This window comes from Acinonyx jubatus, chromosome B3 (assembly GCF_027475565.1).
Source record: "Acinonyx jubatus isolate Ajub_Pintada_27869175 chromosome B3, VMU_Ajub_asm_v1.0, whole genome shotgun sequence".
NCBI lineage: Eukaryota > Metazoa > Chordata > Mammalia > Carnivora > Felidae > Acinonyx > Acinonyx jubatus.
Genome location: NC_069386.1, coordinates 52972014 through 52992125, shown reverse-complemented (window position 1 = coordinate 52992125; position 20112 = coordinate 52972014). Strand labels below are relative to the sequence as shown.

Sequence of the window (20112 nt, the reverse complement as noted above, 5' to 3'; positions counted from 1 at the left end):
GGCTGATGATGGCTCAGAGCCTGGAGTCTGTTTCCGATTCTGTGTCTCCCTCTCTCTCTGCCCCTCCCCTGTTCATGCTCTATCTCTCTCTGTCCCAAAAATAAATAAAAACGTTGAAAAAAAATTAAAAAAAAAAAAAGAAACAAAACAACTGAAGAAAAAAAGACAAACCCTTAAATATGGAGAATAAACTGGTGGTTGCCACAGGGAAGGTAGGGATTAGGTGAAATAGATGAAAGGGATTAAGAGTACCCTTATCATGATGAACACTGAGTAATGTATAGAATTGTTAATCATTATTAATGATTAATAATTCAAACTAATATAACACTGTATGTTAATTATACTTCTGTAAAAAAGAATCCAATAGGTATTTACTGTCCAAGAATGCTACTTCTTTTCCAAAGCTTACAGAAAGCATATTCATTATACCATGTATTTTCCATTAAAAAATACTATCAACTTTCTTCACATCTTCAAAATCTACTCTTTCCCCATCATTAGAGTCCATTTCCTTCCTTCTGTTCACCATCACAATCTCAATTACACTTCCTCTTTCTTCCTTATCTCTAACTGGTACACAAAGCCACTGCAACAGTTTTCTTTCCCTATGCTGCTGACAATATCATTCTTTCAGCCCACAAATACCACAGATTCTTTTGAGTCTTTGAATCTCAGATATCACTACTTTTCCTTTCTATGCTCTTTGCCCCTCTTTTATTTTTTCTTCTTTATCGCACATCTAATTTGTACCAAAGATCAACAAGTAGAGAGAATTTTTTAAATTCCTGATATTAAATAAGGAAATAGATCTTAGTTTTTGAGAATGCTACTCAAGTTTAAAGGTGGCCCAACACTCCCTTGAGTTACAGCTTCAAGGCAACATTTCCAACCAGCTTCCCAAATCCTACTAAGGTTTTCTACCACCTGGCATTGGTTTGTCTACAGAACTTGTGTACTGATGAAAATTTCTGAGAGCTGGACATCCTAATGAGTCATTTTTCCACCCATCATACCCATCAGTATAAACAATGAAATATGAGAGCATCATGGCGATTGTAGAGATAAAATTATTGCAACTATGTATGGATGATGACATCATACTTGAAGCAGAAATTATGTCTTATTTAACTCTGCATGCCCAGCATATAGCATTCTGCCTGACACATAATAGGCATTTAAGAAATATGTACTGAGTGAAAGAATATACAAATGATCAAATATTGAACGTCTCAACTAAAAGCTAAAAACAACTGACCATTATTCTCCTAGGAGGATTACCTATAACAGACTAACTACCACAAGCTAGATGGCTTTAAGTAGAAAAACTTTATTCCCTCACAGTTCTACAGACTACAAGTCCCAAATCACAGCGCCAGCCGGGCAGTGCTCCTTCTGGAGGCTCTAGGAAAGGAGCTGTTCCAGCCTCTGTCCCAGCTCCTGGCAGCTTTGCACATTCTTTGACTTGGGGCTGAAAAACTCCCATCTCTGCCTCCGTCTTCACATTATCTTCTTTTCTGTTTATCTTTTGCCCTTCTCTTCCCTTAGGAAGACATTTGTGACTGGATTACCAGCATGATCTCATCTCAAGATCATTAACTTAATTATATTTGCAAAGACCCTTTTTCTAAATAGATCATGTTCACAGGTTCCAATGGACATACTGGGGAGGGGGCACCATTCAAACCACAACAATAGGATATAATATAATCTCAATTATTTTTAAAATGAATGTTGTATATAGGAATAGAGAGGAAAAAGCAAAGATGGGGAAGGAAAGGGTGGCGATAAAGTGCCTTCCCAAGCACACTATAGTTTGCTCTAATATGGATGATGGAATCAAGAATAGTTTCTATATTTTATTTATACCCTTATTATAGCTAATAAATGATAACTAGTCAACCAACAGTGTTATTCAATATATTCATTTGGCTTGGTATAGACAACCTGTGTGCTCTGTTGGAAACCAGATTTATTCACTATAACACTATGATTTCATTTAGCTTTCATATTTTTAAGATTTTTTTCTAATTTTTTAATATTTATTTATTTTTGAGAGACAGAGATAGAGCACGAGTGTGGGAGGGGCAGAGAGAGAGACAGACACAGAATCCAAAGCAGGCTCCAGGCTATCAGCACAGAGCCAGACGTGGGACTCAAACCCACAAACCGTGAGATCATGACCTGAGCCAAACTCAGACGCTTAACCGAATGAGCCACCCAGATGCCCCTAAGATTTTAAGATATTAAGAAAGCTTTATTTTATTAAAGTTAATGTTTTAACAATTCCAAGGCCTGTGTGGCTTAGGTTTGCATTTGTTTTTTCAAAAGAGATCCTATGACAACTGAGAAGAGATGCATAAACCTATTTTTAAAAAGAGAGAGAATCACGTGTTACATAGAGTTTGGTGTATTTTTTACTTCCATTATTATCTAAGGTAAGTGGGTCCTAGTTACAAGAAGAGCCTGCTGTTTTGGTAAGCAGCTGTAACAGGTTTGAGTTCAGAAGAGCCAAGGAAGAACCAAACTATTCTGAGTAATAAAAAGAAGATAGATATGAGGGGCCCCAGACACCGAGAGAAAAGACTGGAGCCAACTACACTGAACGCTGAATGGGGGGGGGGGGGGGAGGAGACATAACAAAGGCCAGAAGGAGAGAAAGAGAACTTGGCGAAGAAAATGTTAAAATAGGATTTCATGTTGTTTGCTGTGGGGTATATAAAATAAACCTGCTAATTTATATTACCACCACCACCACCCCCACCCCGACTCAAATCTTCAGTCAACTCTACCTTGTTCTCTAATGCTTTATGGGGGAGGGGTGTCTTTGAGGGAGCTTTAAGAGAAGGAAAAGGGAGCAGCTAACATCTGGGTTATATCAACTTTAAAAAAGAAATTAGGAGATGCCACTGAAAAGCCCATGTGCAGAGTTTTGAAAGTGTTATAATTTCCTATTATTTCAAGATGATCCTCATTTGGGGAAATGGTCACCATTTAGAAATCCACCACTTTAAAAAATTATATTCATGCAATATAATAATTGATTACAATGGAAGATCATTTATAAGAACTATAACAATGTCACAGCTCACATACAGAAACCAGCCCTTTGGTAAATGGATCCTTCCATCTGCAAAGCTGACATGCAGAAACTACCCAAAAAATTATCAATCCAAGACTTAAGAAACGGAATTTATTGAGGGTGAAACTATTTTTGAAACACTTGTACTTAGAATTAGTAGCATGAGCTAAAAATTACGTTAATTTTTTTATTCATTTCCACAGAGTCCAAAAATTACCAAGACTACTCCTATTAGCTTGCTTTTGAACTCATTGTTATTTAATCCCACAATGGTGTACTTTAGTAACATTGTTTAAAAAAAGAAGAATCGAGGAACATAGGGAAGATGGTGGCATAGGAGGACACTGGGCTCACCGCATCCTGCCGATCACTTAGATTCCACCCACATGTGCCTAAATAACCCAGAAAACTGCCAGAAGACTAGCAGAACGGATTCTCCGGAGCCAAGTGTAGACAAGAGGCCCACGGAAGAGGGAAGGGCAGAAAGGCGGTGCACCCTACATGGACTGGAGGGAGGGAGCCGGGGCAGTGGAGGGGCAGCCCGCCCAGCAAGGCAGAGCCCCCGAGTCTGGCTTGCAAAAGCGGAGGGGCCAGACGGAGTGTGTTCTGACAGCCAGCAGAACTTAACATCTGGAATGTTATAAGTCCACAGCTCTGCTCAGAGAGAAGGAGGGCTAGAGGACAACGGGAGGGAGAGGTGTTGAGCCCCAGAAGACAGAGCTCAGTAGGGAACAAAACTCAGAGCTTGGCGGGGAACAAAGGCACTGGCCAGTGCCATCCCCCTCTCTCACCCCCAGCTGAAATCCCAAAGGGAACCAGTTCCCATCACCGAACTTGCTTGCACCGCGCAAACACCCAATGCTGTGCTTCTGTGGATCCATCCCTCTGACGAATCTGCCTGCCTCCCTCTCGGTGCTGCAGGGCCCCTCCCGCAGGGGACCACCAACAGCAAAGTGAGCTGAGCCTGCCCTTCCCACCAACAGCAAAGTGGGCTGAGCCTGCCCTTCCCACTCCTGTGCACCTTGCGGATCCACCCCGGCTAATACGCCAGATCCCATAGAAGCAGCACCACAAGCCTGGCAGTGTGCAAGTAGCCTAGATAGGGGCCACACCACTCCACAGTGAGTCGTGCCCCTGGGAGAGGGGAAGATAAAGTACACATCAGTCTGATTGTGGATCTAGCGGTGGGCTGGGGGCAGACATCGGGTCTGACTGTGGTTCTGCCCACCAACACAAGTTACTCTGGACAGCACAGGCGAAGTGCCCTGAAGTTTAGAGCCACCCCAGGGACTACCCAAAAGGACGAAATGGAAGAATTCTCCTCAAAAGAAATTCCAGGAAGTAGCAACACCTAACGAATTGATCAAAAACGTTTTAAGCAATATAATGGAACAAGAATTTAGAATAATACTCATAAAATTAATCACTGGGCTTGAAAAAAGTATAGAGGACAGCAGAGAATCCATTGCTACAGAGATCAGGGAACCAAGAAACAGTCATGAGGAGCTAAAAAAATGCTATAAATGAGGTGCAAATTAAAATGGAGGCAGCCACAGCTCAGATTGAAGAGGCAGACGAGAGAATAGGTGAGTTAAAAGATAAAATTATGGAAAAAGAGGAGTCTGAGAAAAAGAAAGATAAAAAAAATCCAGGAGTATGAGGGGAGAATTAGAGAGAACTAAGTGATGCAATCAAATGGAACAATATCTGTATAATAGAAATTCCAAAAGAGGAAGAGAGAGAGAAAGGGGCTGAAGGTGTACTTGAACAAATTATAGTTGAGAACTTCCCTGATCTGGGGAAGGAAACAGACATTGAAATCCAAGAGGCACAGAGAACTCCCTTCAGACGTAACTTGAATCGATCTCCTGCACTATCTGCATGATCTATCTATCTTCACTATCTATCTGCACTAGATCTGCAAGACCTATCATAGTGAAACTGGAAAAATACAAGGATAAAGAGAAAATTCTGAAAGCAGCTAGGGATAAACAGGCTCTCACCTACAAAGGGAGACCCATAAGACTAGTGGCAGACCTATCTACTGAAACTTGGCAGGCCAGAAAGGAATGGCAGGAGATCTTCAATGTGATGAACAGAAAAAATATGCAGCCGAGAATCCTTTATCCAGCAAGTCTGTCATTTAGAATAGAAGGAGAGATAAAGGTCTTCCCAAACAAACAAAAACTGAAGGAATTCGTCACCACTAAACCAGCCCTACAAGAGATCCTAAGGGGGACTCTGTGAGTGAAATGTTGCAAAGACCACAAAGTACCAGAGACATCACTACATGCATGAAACCTACAGACATCACAATGACTCTAAACCCATATCTTTCTATAATAACACTGAATGTAAAGGGACTAAATCCTCCAACCAAAAGACACAGGGTATCAGAATGGATAAAAAAACAAGACCCGCCTATTTGCTATCTACAAGAGACTCATTTTAGACCTGAGGACACCTTCAGATTGAAAGTGAGGGGATGCAGAACTATCTATCACGCTACTGGAAGTCAAAAGAAAGCTGGAGTAGCCATACTTAGACAAACTAGACTTTAAGTTACAGGCTGTAACAAGAGATGAAGGGGGCATTATATAATAATTACAGGCTCTATCCATCATGAAGAGCTAACAATTATAAATGTCTATGCTCCGAATACGGGAGCCCCCAAATATATAAAACAATTACTCACAAACATAAGCAACCTTATTGATAAGAATGTGGTAATTGCAGGGGACTTTAACACTCCACTTACAACAATGGATAGATCATCTAGATACAGGCTCAATAAAGAAACAAGGGCCCTGAATGATACATTGGATCAGATGGACTTGACAGATATATTTAGAACTCTGCATCCCAAAGCAACAGAATATACTTTCTTCTCGACTGCACATAGAACATTCTCCAAGATAGATCACATACTGGGTCACAAAACAGCCCTTCATAAGTATACAAGAATTGAAATCATACCATGCATACTTTCAGACCACAATGCTATGAAGCTTGAAATCAACCACAGGAAAAAGTCTGGACAACCTCCAAAAGCAGGGAGGTTAAAGAACACCCTACTAAAGAATGACTAGGTCAACCAGGCAATTAGAGAAGAAATCAAAAAATATATGGAAACAAACGAAAATGAAAATACAACAATCCAAACACTTTGGGACGCAGCAAAGGCAGTCCTGAGAGGAAAATACATTGCAATCCAGGATATCTCAAACAAGAAAAATCCCAAATACAAAATCTAACAGCACACCTAGAGGAAATAGAATTAGAGCAGCAAAGACACCCCAAGCCCAGCAGAAGAAGAGAAATAAAAATCAGAGGAGAAATAAACAATATAGAATCTAAAAAAAAACTGTACAGCAGATCAATGAAACCAACAGTTGGTTTTTTGAAAACATAAAAAAAATTGATAAACCTCTAGCCAGGCTTCTCAAAAAGAAAAGGGAGATGACCCAAATAGATAACATCATGAATGAAAATGGAATTATTACAACCAATCCCTCAGAGATACAAGCAATTATCAGGGAATACTATGAAAAATTATATGCCAACAAACTGGACAACTTTGAAGAAATGGACAAATTCCTAAGCACCCACACACTTCCAAAACTCAAACAGGAAGAAATAGAAAACCTGAACAGACCCATAACCAGTGAAGAAATTGAATCAGTTATCAAAAATCTCCCAACAAATAAGAGTCCAGGACCAGATGGCTTCCCAGGGGGATTCTACCAGATATTTAAAGCAGAGATAACACCTATACCTCTCAAGCTGTTCCAAAAAAAGAAAGGGAATGAAAACTTCCAGATTCATTCTATGAAGCCAGCATTACTTGGATTCCTAAGCCAGAAAGAGACCAGGCAAAAAAAGAGAACTACAGGCCAATATCCCTGATGAATATGGATGCAAAAATTCTCAATAAGATACTAGCAAATCAAATTCAACAGCATATGAAAAGAATTATTCACCATGATCAGGTGGGATTCATTCCTGGGATGCAAGACTGGTTCAACATTCGCAAATCAATCAATGTGATACATCACATTAATAAAAGAAAAGAACCATAAAGATCCTGTCAATAGATGCAGAAAAAGCATTTTACAAAATTCAGCACCCTTTCTTGATAAAAACTCTGGAGAAAGTCGGGATTGAAAAAACATACTTAAACATCATAAAAGCCATTTATGAAAAGCCCACAGTTAATATCATCCTCAGTGGGGAAAAACTGAGAGCTTTCCCCCTGAGATCAGGAACACGACAGGGATGTCCACTCTCACCGCTGTTGTTTAACATAGTGTTGGAAGTGCTAGCATCAGCAATCAGACAACAAAAGGAAATCAAAGGCATCAAAATTGGCAAAGATGAAGTCAAGCTTTTGCTTTTTGCAGATGACATGATATCATACATGGAAAACCCGAGAGACTCCACCAAAGTCTGCTAGAACTGATACATGAATTCAGCAAAGTCACAGGATACAAAATCAATGCACAGAAATCAGCTGCATTCTTATACACTAACAATGAAGCAACAGAAAGACAAATAAAGAAACTGATCCCATTCACAATTGCACCAAGAAGCATAAAATACCTAGGAATAAATCTAACCAAAGATGTAAAAGATCTGTATGCTGAAAATTATAGAAAGCTTATGAAAGAAATTGAAGAAGATATAAAGAAATAGAACAACATTCCGTGCTCATGGATTGGAAGAATAAATAGTTTTAAAATATCAATACTGCTCAAAACAATCTACACATTCAATGCAATCCCAAACAAAATTTCACCAGCATTCTTCTCAAAGCTAGAACAAGCAATCCTAAAATTTGTATGGAAATCAAAAGGCCCCAAATAGCCAAAGTAATTTTGAAGAAGAAGACCAAAGCAGGAGGCATCACAATCCCAGATGTTAGCCTCTACTACAAAGCTGTAATCACCAAGACATGGTATTGGCACAAAAACAGACACATAGACCAATGGAATAGAATAGAGACTCCAGAATTGGATCCACAGAAGTATGGCCAACTAATCTTTGACAAGGCAAGAAAGAATACCCAATGGAAAAAAGTCTCTTTAACAAATCATGCTGGGAGAACTGGACAGCAACATGCAGAAGGTTGAAACTAGACCACTTTCTCACACCATTCACAAAAATAAACTCAAAGTGGATAAAGGACCTGAATGTGAGACAGGAAACCAACAAAACCCTAGAGGAGAAAGCAGGAAAAGACCTCTCTGACCTCAGCCGTAGCAATTTCTTACTTGACACATCCCCAAAGGCAAGGGAATTAAAAGCAAAAAGAAACTACTGGGACCTTATGAAGATAAAAAGCTTCTGCACAGCAAAGGAAACAACCAACAAAACTAAAAGGCAACCAACGGAATGGGAAAAGATATTGCAAATGACATATCAGACAAAGGGCTAGTATCCAAAATCTATAAAGAGCTCACCAAACTCCACACCCAAAAAACAAATACCAGTGAAGAAATTTCTTCACCCAGTGAAGAAATGGGCAAAAAACATGAATAGACACTTCTCTAAAGAAGACAACCAGATGGACAACAGGCACATGAAAAGATGCTCAACGTCGCTCCTTATCAAGGAAATACAAATCAAAACCACACTCAGATACCACCTCACACAAGTCAGAGTGGCTAAAATGAACAATCAGGAGATGATAGATGCTGGAGAGGATGTGGAGAAACAGGAACCCTCTTGCACTGTTGGTGGGAATGCAAACTGGTGCAGCCACTCTGGAAAACAGTGTGGAGGTTCCTCACAAAATTAAAAGATCTACCCTATGACCCAGCAATAGCACTGCTAGGAATTTACCCAAGGGATACAGGAGTTCTGATGCATAGGGGCACTTGTACCCCAATGTTTATAGCAACACTTTCAACAATAGCCAAATTATGGATAGAGCCTAAATGTCCATCAACTGATGAATGGATAAAGAAATTGTGGCTTATATACACAATGGAATACTACATGGCAATGAGAAAGAATGAAATTTGGCCTTTTGTAGCAACGTGGATGGAACTGGAGAGTGTGATGCTAAGTGAAATAAGTCACACAGAGAAAGACACATACTGTATGTTTTCACTCATATATGGATCCTGAGAAACTTAGCAGAAGACCATGGGAGAGGAGAAGGAAAAAAAAAAAAGGTTAGAGAGGGAGGGAGCCAAAACATGAGAGAGTCTTAAAAACTGAGAATAAACTAAGGGTTGATGGGGGTGGGAGGGAGGGGAGGGTGGGTGATGGGCATTGAGGAGGGGACCTGTTGGGATGAGCACTGGGTGTTGTATGGAAACCAATTTGACAATAAATTTCATATAAAAAAATAATAAAAAGAAAAAAGAATCAAGATTTTCACCTCAAATTTTCCTCTTAAATATGTGGGTCTCTTCATATACACCCTAAATAGCTGTCCCATAGACCCAATGGTACCATCATAACATATAAATTATCTGGATGAGGTGGAGATAAACTCAGAGTTTGTATTCTGCCTGCATTTAACCACAAAAGTCTCCACTCTGATTGTAAGCCTATAAATCCAGATAAAGAGGAGGTAACTCAGTGCAGGTACTGGTGCTTCCACGTGATCAACAGAACCCCAGGCCCTCAAGTACTCCTACTCCCCCACTTACAAGAAACACACAGACAAGCTAAGTATGTGTCAGCTTCAGGCTCATTAAATTCAACAACCTTTGGTATTTTTTGTTGCAGGTGCTCAAGGAGAGAAAGAAAGCATATTTAGTAAGAACAATAATCCACTTTTACCCAAGACTGACATTTGGAATCAAATCTAGCAGAGGGGAATACCATACACGAAGTCTCCCTCTCCTAAGTTTTTTCCCAAGAATTCAGCAGCAAATGATAGATTTTTTTGACCATATGTCCATATACGTTTAATCTGGCAGGACAAGGAAGATGGCAAGAGTTCCTTCAGAGCTTCCTGAAGGATCTACTAGCCACACTTCTGAATCACTGCCCAAATTTCCCTCTAGGAGCTCTGTAGTTCAGAACTGATGCATACATATAATATATGAGTGCTATATAGCTAGCAATTGTAATATAAAACTTAAACTGTTTTAAATTATTGCTGTTTGCGGATTTACATATGTCACTAATACATTTTTTAAAGCAGAATATTTTGTGGGGTTTTTTCATGCTGTGCTGTGATTAATAAGAAATAAACTTAGAACTTAGGTGGTGATGGTTTGACTCAGGAAATCATCATGTTTGATGGAACTGAAACCTCCCAGGGTTCAGTCAGTATGCTCAACCTAGTCTTACTCACACTTAAATCCAGGATTCTCTGATAAAGGTTGTCATCAGTGAACTGAGTAAGAGTGCTTCAAGTTCTCATTACCTCACATAGGAAATAATGTGTTCATATAATCATCTTTTGTGAGTTTTATAAATATATTACAAAAACTCAGTCTTATGGAAAAGGGATCAATTCAAAAAAGTTTCCAAAAATAAGAAAAAAGATGAATAAGGTTGATGGGAATGGTTCCATAAAAGAGCTTGATAGATTTAAGCAATATTTATTGATGCTCAGGAAAGTATAAATGAAACGTGTTATACAGAAAGTTGATGGTCAGAAGCCATTTAAAATCTAGTGGTGTCAAGGAAACATCCAGACTCAAAGGTAATTGCATTGCAGCACCTGAACTCACATTGCTCTAATGCACAAGTGTAAGTTCAGAAGATGTCAGGGAAATTAAATATTAACAAAAATGACACTGACCCTATTTGTTTATAGTGACACAAACAACAATGCTGGCAGCCTGGAAGATTGCACAGAAAATCTGGGCCTGAGAATCAGCAGACTAGGCTTGTAGCACAGACTTCATTTTCTTCTCTGCTCAGTTCTCTCACACATACCTAAACGTGTTGTATAGAGCAATGTCATCCAGTAGAAATAGAATACCAGCCAAAAATGTGAGCCATGTAAGTAATTTTAAATTTCTAGTAGCCACATTCAAAAAATGTTTAAACTGAGAGCTTTCCTCCTAAGGTCAGGAACAAGACAAGGATGTCCATTCTCACCATTTTTATTCCACATAGTACTGCAAACCCTAGCCATAGCAGTCTGACAACAAAAAAATGAATAAAAGGAATCTGAAATGGTAGCAGAGAAATACAACTTCCACTATTTGCAGGTACTTGATATTTACAGGTATCTGATACCTTAGGTAGAAAACCGTAAAGATTCCACCAGAAAACTAGTAGAACCGATAAATGAATTCAGTAGCGTCACAGGATACAAAATCACTTTACAGAAATCTGTTGCATTTTAATACACTAATAATGAAGCAGCATAAAGAGAAATTAAGAAAACAGCCCCATTTAAAATGACACCAAAATAATAAAATACCTAGGAAGTGAAAGACCTGTACTCTGAAAAGTATAAAACACTGATGAAAGAAATTGAAGAGGACACAAACAAATGGAAAGACATTATATTCTCATGGGCTGGAAGAACAAATAATGTTAAAATGTCTATACTACCCCCAAACAATCTACAGATTTAATGCAATCCATATCAAAGTACCAACAGCATTTTCCACAGAACTAGAACAATCCAAAAATTTGTATGGAACCACAAAAGACCCCCAATAGCCAAAGCAATCTTGAAAAAGAAAAATAAAACTGGAGGTATCACAATCCCAGATTTCAAGTCATCTTACAAAGCTCTTGTAATCAAAATAGTATGGTACTGGCACAAAAATAGACATATAGATCAATGGAACAGAACAGAGGCCCAAACCCCCAATTTTATGTTCAATTAATTAACAAAGGAGGCCAGAGTATGCAATGGGAAAAAGACAGTCTCTTCAACAAATGGTAATGGGAAAACTGGACAGCTACATGCAAAAGAATGAAACTGACCCATTTTCTGATACCATTCACCAAAATAAACTCAAAATGGATGAAGTACCAAAGAGCGAGGCCTGAAATCATAAAAATCCTAGAAGAGAGCACAAGCAGTAATTTCTCTGGCATCAGCATAAAAACATTTTTCTACATATGTATCCTGAAGCAAGGGAAACAAAAGCAAAATTTAACTATTTGGAGTACATCAAAATAAAAAGCTTCTGCACAGCAAAGCAAAGAATCAACAAAACTGAAAAACAGCCTACTGAATGAGAGAAAATATTTGCAAATGATATGTCAGATAAAAGGTTACTACCCAAAATATATGAAGAACTTATACAACTACACACACACACAAATAATCCAATCAAAAATGGGCAGAGGACACATGCAGACACTTCTCCAAAGAAGACATTAAGATGGCCAACAGACACATGAAAAGATGTTCAACATCACTCATCATCAGTGAAATGCTAATCAAAACCACAATGAAATATCACCTCATACCTGTCTTAATGGCTAAAATCAAAAACACAAGAAACAACAAGTGTTGGAGAGGATGTGGAGGAAAAGGAACCCTCCTGCACTGTTGGTGAGAATGCAAACTGGTGTAACCACTGTGGAAGACAATACAGAGGCTCCTCAAAAAATTAAAAATAGGGGTGCCTAGATGGCTCAGTCAGTTAAGCATCTTACTTCGGCTCAGGTTATGATCTTGTGGTTTGTGGGTTCAAGCCCTGTGTTGGGCGCTGGGCTAAAGGCTCAGAGCCTGGAGCCTGCTTCAGATTCTGTGTCTCCTTCTCTCTCTCTGCCCCTCCCCTGCTGACATGCTCAAAAATAAGTAAACAGTTAAAAAATTTTTAAATTAAAAATAGAACTACCCTACAATCCAGTAATCACACTATTGAGTATTTACCCAAAGAATACAAAAACAGTTAATTCAAAGGGGTATATGTACCCTTATGTTTACTGTAGCATTATTTACAATAGCCAAATTATGGAAGAGCCCAAGTGTTCATCAATACATGAATGGATAAAGAAGAATATATATATATGTAGATATATACAATGGCATATTACACAGCCATAAAAAAAGAATGAAATCTTGCCGCTTGCAACACCATAGATGGATCTAGAGTATACTGCTAACTGAAATAAGCCATAAGAGAAAGACAAATACCACATTACTTCACTCATATGTGGAATTTAAGCAACAAAACAAACGAACCAAGAAAGAGACAAAGGAACCAAAAAAAAAAAAAAAAAGGAAAAAGGAAAATAGACTCTTAACTGCAGAGAACAAACAGATGGGGAACTACCCAGTGGGGAGGTCAATGACAGGATAGGTAAAATAGATGAAGGAGATTAAGAGTACCCTCATCTTGATGAACACTGGTTGTTGTATGGCAGTGTTGAATCAGTGTATTATACACCTGAAATTAATATAACACTGTTAACTACATTGGAATTAAAATAAAAAATGAAAGAAAAATGACACATTTAAAAAATAGGTAAATTTCATTTTAATAATATATTTTATTTAACCAATATATAGAAAATATTTCAAAATGGAACCAATATAAACATTATTTTTTAAGTTTATTTATTTACTTTCAGAGAGAAAAAAAAGTGGATGAGCGAGTGGGGGAGTGGCGGAGAGAGAGAGAGAATCCCAAGCAGACGCCACACTGTCAGTGCAGAGCCCAGTGCAGAGCTCAAACTCACGAACTGTGAGATCATGACCTGAGTTGAAGTCGGACACTTAAGCGACTGAGCCCCCTCAGGTACCGCCCCCCGATGTAAAAAAATTATTAATGATGCATCTTACATTCCCTTTTTGGTACCAAGTCTTCAAAATCTGGTATATACTTTATACTTAACAGCACATCTTATTTGCACCTGCCACACTGCCAGTGTTCAGTAGCCACATGTGGCTAGTGACTGCCTAACTGAGTAGCAGTCAATCTGTATACTCTTCACCTTGTCCAAAATCCCTATGACTAGAAACACTGATGGGACAGAACTACAAAAATTGGAAGTTGCATAAATATGTGAAAGTAATACAATGATTCCACAGAAAGGACAAAACACATAAATAAGCATTACAGAATTTTATATTCTGTCAAGAATCATTTACAATATTTCTTTGTAAGGATATTTATTATGTGGAAAAACCATGCTTACCATTTTCAAAATTAATGGAATTCCCTTCCTTGGATGTCTTTTCAAATTAGACAAATATAGACATAGAGAGTCATATATGGACATAGCAATGGATTTGATTAGAAGTTCTCAACTCTATCTGCATAGAATCATCACGGAAACTTATAAAACACCAGGGTATCATCTCCAAGACCCTTATTTCATTACTCTGGAGTTGCTGGGGCACTGATGCAATGTGCAGCCCAGGTTGAGGGGCATCAAATAGGATAACCTCTGCAGGGACTATCACGCTCCCTCTCATTGCCCCTCACTTGCCAGTTGCTCCCACAGTAGTCAAGGATATTAGCATAATTTAAGGCACCGTCTCAAGAAACACTAAGATAGCTATTGGTATTCATACATACCATCAGCAAATGGTACAGGAGTCCCCCCTTATCTGCAGGGGACACATTCCAAGACTCCTAGTGGATGCTTCAAACTGCAGATAGCACCGAATCCTATTCTATATTTTTTCCTATACACACAAACCTATGATAAAGTTTAATTTACAAATTAGACACAGTAAGAGATTAATAGCATTAACTAGTAATAAAATAGAACAATTCTAACAATATACTTAAAGTTATGTGAATGTGATCTCTCTCTCTCAAAATATCCTATTATACCACGCTCACCCTTCTTCTTGTGATGATGTGAGATGACAAAATGCCCACATGATGAGATGAAGTAAGGTGAATAATGCAGGCACTGTAATATAGCACTAGGCTACTACTGACCTTCTAGTGATATGTCAGAAATTAGGTCACCTGCTTCCAGACCATAGTTGAGCATGGGTAACCAAAACCATGGAAAGTCCAAGTGCAGAGAAAGGAGGGCTACTGTATTTCATGGCTTGGGGCAAAAATGTGCACTTATATTTAGCAATCACAATCATTTCTACAATATGGAATCATGCCACCCCTACTTAGTTTTAAAACCAAAGTCAGCAAATTTTGTCAAAGGCTAATACAACATGTATTTCTTAAGCACTTTACATATTATAAGAGATTGCAGACACAGAAGATTGGTCCTGATTTAAAAAGAATATGAGTAACAACATAAAAAAAAAGTGAAATTGAAAAGGAAGTTTATAAAAGAAAGGGTTTTATTGCTGTATTTATTTTGTGACCCAGGTTTACAGTGCTTAGCATTACAGCTCACACAATCCTAACAATGTTAGAGGAGTAATGTATATAATACAAATGTATATTACATACAGATAAACTACATATATATTATGTAACTATGTTATATTCCTGTAATTGTATACAAAGCCCTTCAAATACAAAATAAATAGTGAAGACAGGATCATACCACAAAGTCCACACTTACATACCTCTTCATGAATGAGTAGAAGTCTAATTTAGGCTCTCACTTGCCATGGGACCCTGGACAAGTCACTCCCTCTCAGGGTTAATCACTTCATCTCTAAAATGGAGCACTGTTACCCACACTTTGGGTTTTTTTATGAAAGTTAAACTTGGAAGCACTGGATCTCACACAGGGTAGTTGTTCAATAAATACATATTGAATCTGAATGTACCTGCCCAACTTCCTCACTTCTGAGAACAGCAGAAAGAAGCCCAGAAGGAAAATTAATTGCTCAAACTCACACATGAATCCCGGTTTCCTGACTAGTGCTTTCTTCCCACCTCCTTCCCCTTAAAAATCTCCAGCCTGAGGCTAACCATGCCTCCCCTCTTTCCAAGACAAGCCAATGATGGCTCCTGCCCTAGTGCAAAGACCACAAGTCCAAGACCTATCATTGCCCCTCACCTGCCCAGTTGCTTCTACAGTGGTTAAAGATTTTAGCACCGCTTGAAACCTTCTCTGGAGAAACACGAAGATAGCTATTGGTATTCATACATGCCATCAGCAAACGGTACAGTAGTTCCAGACCTTCTGCCAGCAGCACACAAAGGTAGCCACATGGACCTGGCATACACCCCACTCTGACACTCACCTCCAGCAACACGTGTACTCCCCTGATCCCCTCCAGGCATCTTACTTTATTACTGGATCACAACCCACAGGTGCCAAGAATAGACCCAAAAGCACTTTCTTAACATTTTCCATTAACACTGCAATGGGATCTAGTATGCATTAACTACTGTCTCACATCAGGTTCCCTGGAAGCAGATCCTGAGGTAAGGATTCACATGCAAGTGTCTCATTAGGAAAGTACTTCCAGGAGAAACTGGTAAGGGACAGGAGACACAACACAGGGAAAGGGAAAAAAAACACACAGGGTGTGACTGCATGCCAAGTCCCACCCTCTGTCTGATCTAAAGGAGTGGTTGAGAGTACAAATTAACCTCAGAGCTTGTCTAATTGAGGCAGGGGTGCTGCTCTTTCACACTCCTTCACCCACCAGTCACTGACTCCAGCAGTTCAAGGGCAGTGCTCTGGAAGAAAACAGCAGGTGCAAGTGCTTACAAGCAATGCAAATAGAAGCTGGGGATGAGTACAGAAGACAGTGAGGGTCTGTGCAGAGCCCCAACAGTATCCTCTACAACCACCAGCTTCAAGGGAGGACTTGAAGCTTGACTGTCTCAGATCTGAGCCCATTTGATCTTTCCAACTTTTCAAAATCCAAAAAATGGAAAGCCAGTTTCTGTAGCATGAGCATATTGTACAAAGACCACCACCCCAGCAACTGGAATTGGCCAGTGATGCAACTGAGCAACATTAGATAGATCAAGCTACTCTGGAATACTGCTCTCTCAGCAAGAATACTTGTTACCGCTCAGTTTGAAAATTCCATATACATTGTGCTAGGCTCAAGGGACACAGATGTGATCAAGAGATGACCCCTGCCCTAGAGGATTTCACGGTAAAGGGCCATCTTCTAAATGGAAAATCTGGCCTGATTTTTTACTGAATCTTAAGGAACACTCCATACTCAATGATATATGCTTCTCCTGTCAATTTTACATGATCAGCAACAATACATACTAAAACATCAAACCATATTGAACTACAAAGAGATGTTACTTCATGAGGAATCAACAGAAAGCTAAATGAAACCACAAGAAAGTAACACTAATACTACTTCTAACAATATTGATAATGATAGATAGCATGTGTGGGAGACATACAATCATCGAGTGTCTGAATATCTAAGTTCCTAGATAAATCCCTTGGCCTCTAATTAATGCCCCAAGGTACTGCCACAAGATTTAACTGGTAATTTGGGGGGACATTAAAGATATGCTAGGGCCATTATTTCAAATTCATTATGTAATTGTACATTTTAAACATACTTTATATGAGGTGATACTTCAAAGGAGTAAGATTTGTTATCAAATGTTCCTTGGGGAATTAGTTATATCATATTGTCAGATCTAATATCCAGTCAGAACTGCAAGGCTTGAGAAAGTCAAGATATGCAACAGTGGCTCAAAGCCACATATAGCATTAGCTTACAAAGATTCACCACCTCTTGACAATAAATTTCATATATTAAAAAAAAAAAAAAGATTCACCACCTCTTAAGAATTTGCTGTAGACCACAGAATTGTTTAGGGTCAGTACTAAACTCATATTTAATGTCTCTCAGAGTGCAAAACTCATGCTTTTAGACACCATGCTCCAGTGGCAACAATCCAAAACCTGCTAACATTGGAAATGAACCACATGGTTCCAGGCATCTTTATGGCTTATCTGTGTCCCACCAGAATCACCCCTTCAGAGGCTCTGTCTCTAACCACTATAATTTTATATTAAGATCATTTTCCTTCATTGTACATTAACACTATTTTCTAAAACAAGCAAATACAGAAAAAACTATATGTATTCATTATGTTATTAGTGATCAGTCAATAATTTAGTTATGGAGATTAATTACTTCAATCCTACCAATTATTGTCTAGATTATACCTAGTCCCTCTTGGTATCTTTATCATTTCTTGGAATTTCCCATCTCATATGATTACTTCATTTTATGATATTCCTTTAAAAAAACTGTCCTCACAGTATCCAAATGATTCAAAAGCACTGGGAGATGTGACTGACTACCAGAACGAAGTATATCATAGCCAGTTTCCTTTGTCACATGTTATTATTAGCAAAAAAAGGGACAAAGAGTAATAAACCATGCAATGAAGGTTTGAAATTTTGCTAAGTTTTATGGAGGTGTTTTTGCTGTTATGAGTGTGTAAATACATGTTTTAAAGCATTTCAAATCCAAGAACCATTCCCATAAGTATTCATCAATTTAAAAGGAATAAAAAATCTGTTATGGTGAATATTCCATACTAAATTTAACTATCAAGTAAATCCAAGATTCATTTAATACAGTAATGAGTCAAAGTCTTTCTAGCAATATTCCCCAGAAATTACCAAATTAAATAATTCAAATCCTTATAAAACATCTATGACATACAAGACATTACAGAAATGTCAAGTCTAAGCAGTATTAGATCCAGAGATGAAAAGTGATAATGATTTGCCTGTGTCCACAAAACAAACTCCATAGGGATTTGATGTTGAGTAGGTAGCACAAGCACCAGCTGAACATTAAAATAAGCCATGAAGATAAAATGGACTTACACTGCAGTTTTTAACATATTGAAAGGGAAAAGTAACATATACTTAATTAAAAGAGAAAACCACCAATTGTCAAGATCATTTTATGGTCCCCAAAATATTAAAAATAACCCAAAAATGTCTTTCTTACTTGCTGTCGATGAGCACTTCAGATAGCCGATTATTTACTTGATTATCACTCTTATGGCGAAACTGAAAGTCAAAATATTTGTGAAAAAAATATATTAAATCATGCTTTGTCAGCACAAATAGGAACACTGAAAATACTTTTGAGTTCATCTGTATGGACAATTTCACCATTGATCCAAAATTAGCCAGTTTATACTTACCATGAACCCAGCTCCATGTGTTCTAAATCTTAATCAATACCCTTCTCACTAACCCTTACTCTGGATGCTACCAATGCAACAAGTGTAGCCACATGCTCTTCTAATTCCCACACATTTTTAGGTGCTTCTAAGAAGACAGTATTCCCTTTACTCTGCCACATGGTTCTAGAAAACTATACATTTTGAAGTCCTCAATAAGGAATAGAGGCTTCCATTTTTCTTACATATGTGCTCAATACTTTATTGGAACATCAGTCATTCTGTTTTATGGATTTCTTTGACGCCAAGAAATTACTTGTAATAACATGTATTCTTATTCTCCAGAAATTCTAATTGCTAACAGTAATATTATGAAATACTGAGCATTTAAAACAAAACTCAAAATACAATACTGAACAACATTTGGTATGGATTTGTTTTTTATGCCCAAGTGATACTATTTCTTATTGTATATTCTAGTAACGTAAACATCTTACATTGCTTAGAAGAGTCCAAATATTATGAACCCTCTACTAAACTCATAAATTAGCAGTCATTCAGATAAGACTATCATCAAAATTAGTGTTTTCATTTAAAAAATTCAAAACATTGTACCAATATCACAACATCTAAAATGCTCCAACCATCCCTTCTCTTTTTCAAGATCTTTCCCAAACCCATCCCAATCTATTCTGCCATGCCCAGTGCATGCAATTACACTGATTTCCAGGTGTAAGTTAATGTATATTATCAGGAAAAACAAGATATTTAACATTTGTTAACATGAAAAAATTTACAAAATCAATAGAAGAGTAAATTAAATCAACCCATCATTGGCATGCAAATTTCTCACCAGCAGAAATATTATTTTTTCTGAGTATATCATTTGATGTGGGTGCTGGATATTCTGTTTGCTCCTCTGTATTCACACCCCATCCTTCTCCACTCTGCCCTCTGTCATGGGAAGCTGACCCATAAGATCCTTACCCTCTGGCTCCTGGTTGGGTTTGGCCAAAGGTGGCAGAAGATCAGAGTAACCAGAGGAGAGTGAAATGGGGCATTTTTCTGCCTGGCCTC

The 20112-nt window shown here is 38.2% G+C and overlaps 1 protein-coding gene across 6 annotated transcripts in view; it reads right to left on the bottom strand.

Annotated features, from left to right (window-relative positions):
- ATP8B4 (ATPase phospholipid transporting 8B4 (putative)) overlaps positions 1 to 20112 on the bottom strand; it is a 252542-nt gene that overhangs the window by 151296 nt on the left and 81134 nt on the right. For all 6 annotated transcript variants that reach the window (XM_027067227.2, XM_053224036.1, XM_015063454.3 and 3 more), the window contains one exon: positions 18858 to 18919. In XM_027067227.2, coding sequence (XP_026923028.2) covers positions 18858 to 18919 — 62 coding nt within the window. The remainder of the gene's footprint in view (positions 1 to 18857; positions 18920 to 20112) is intronic.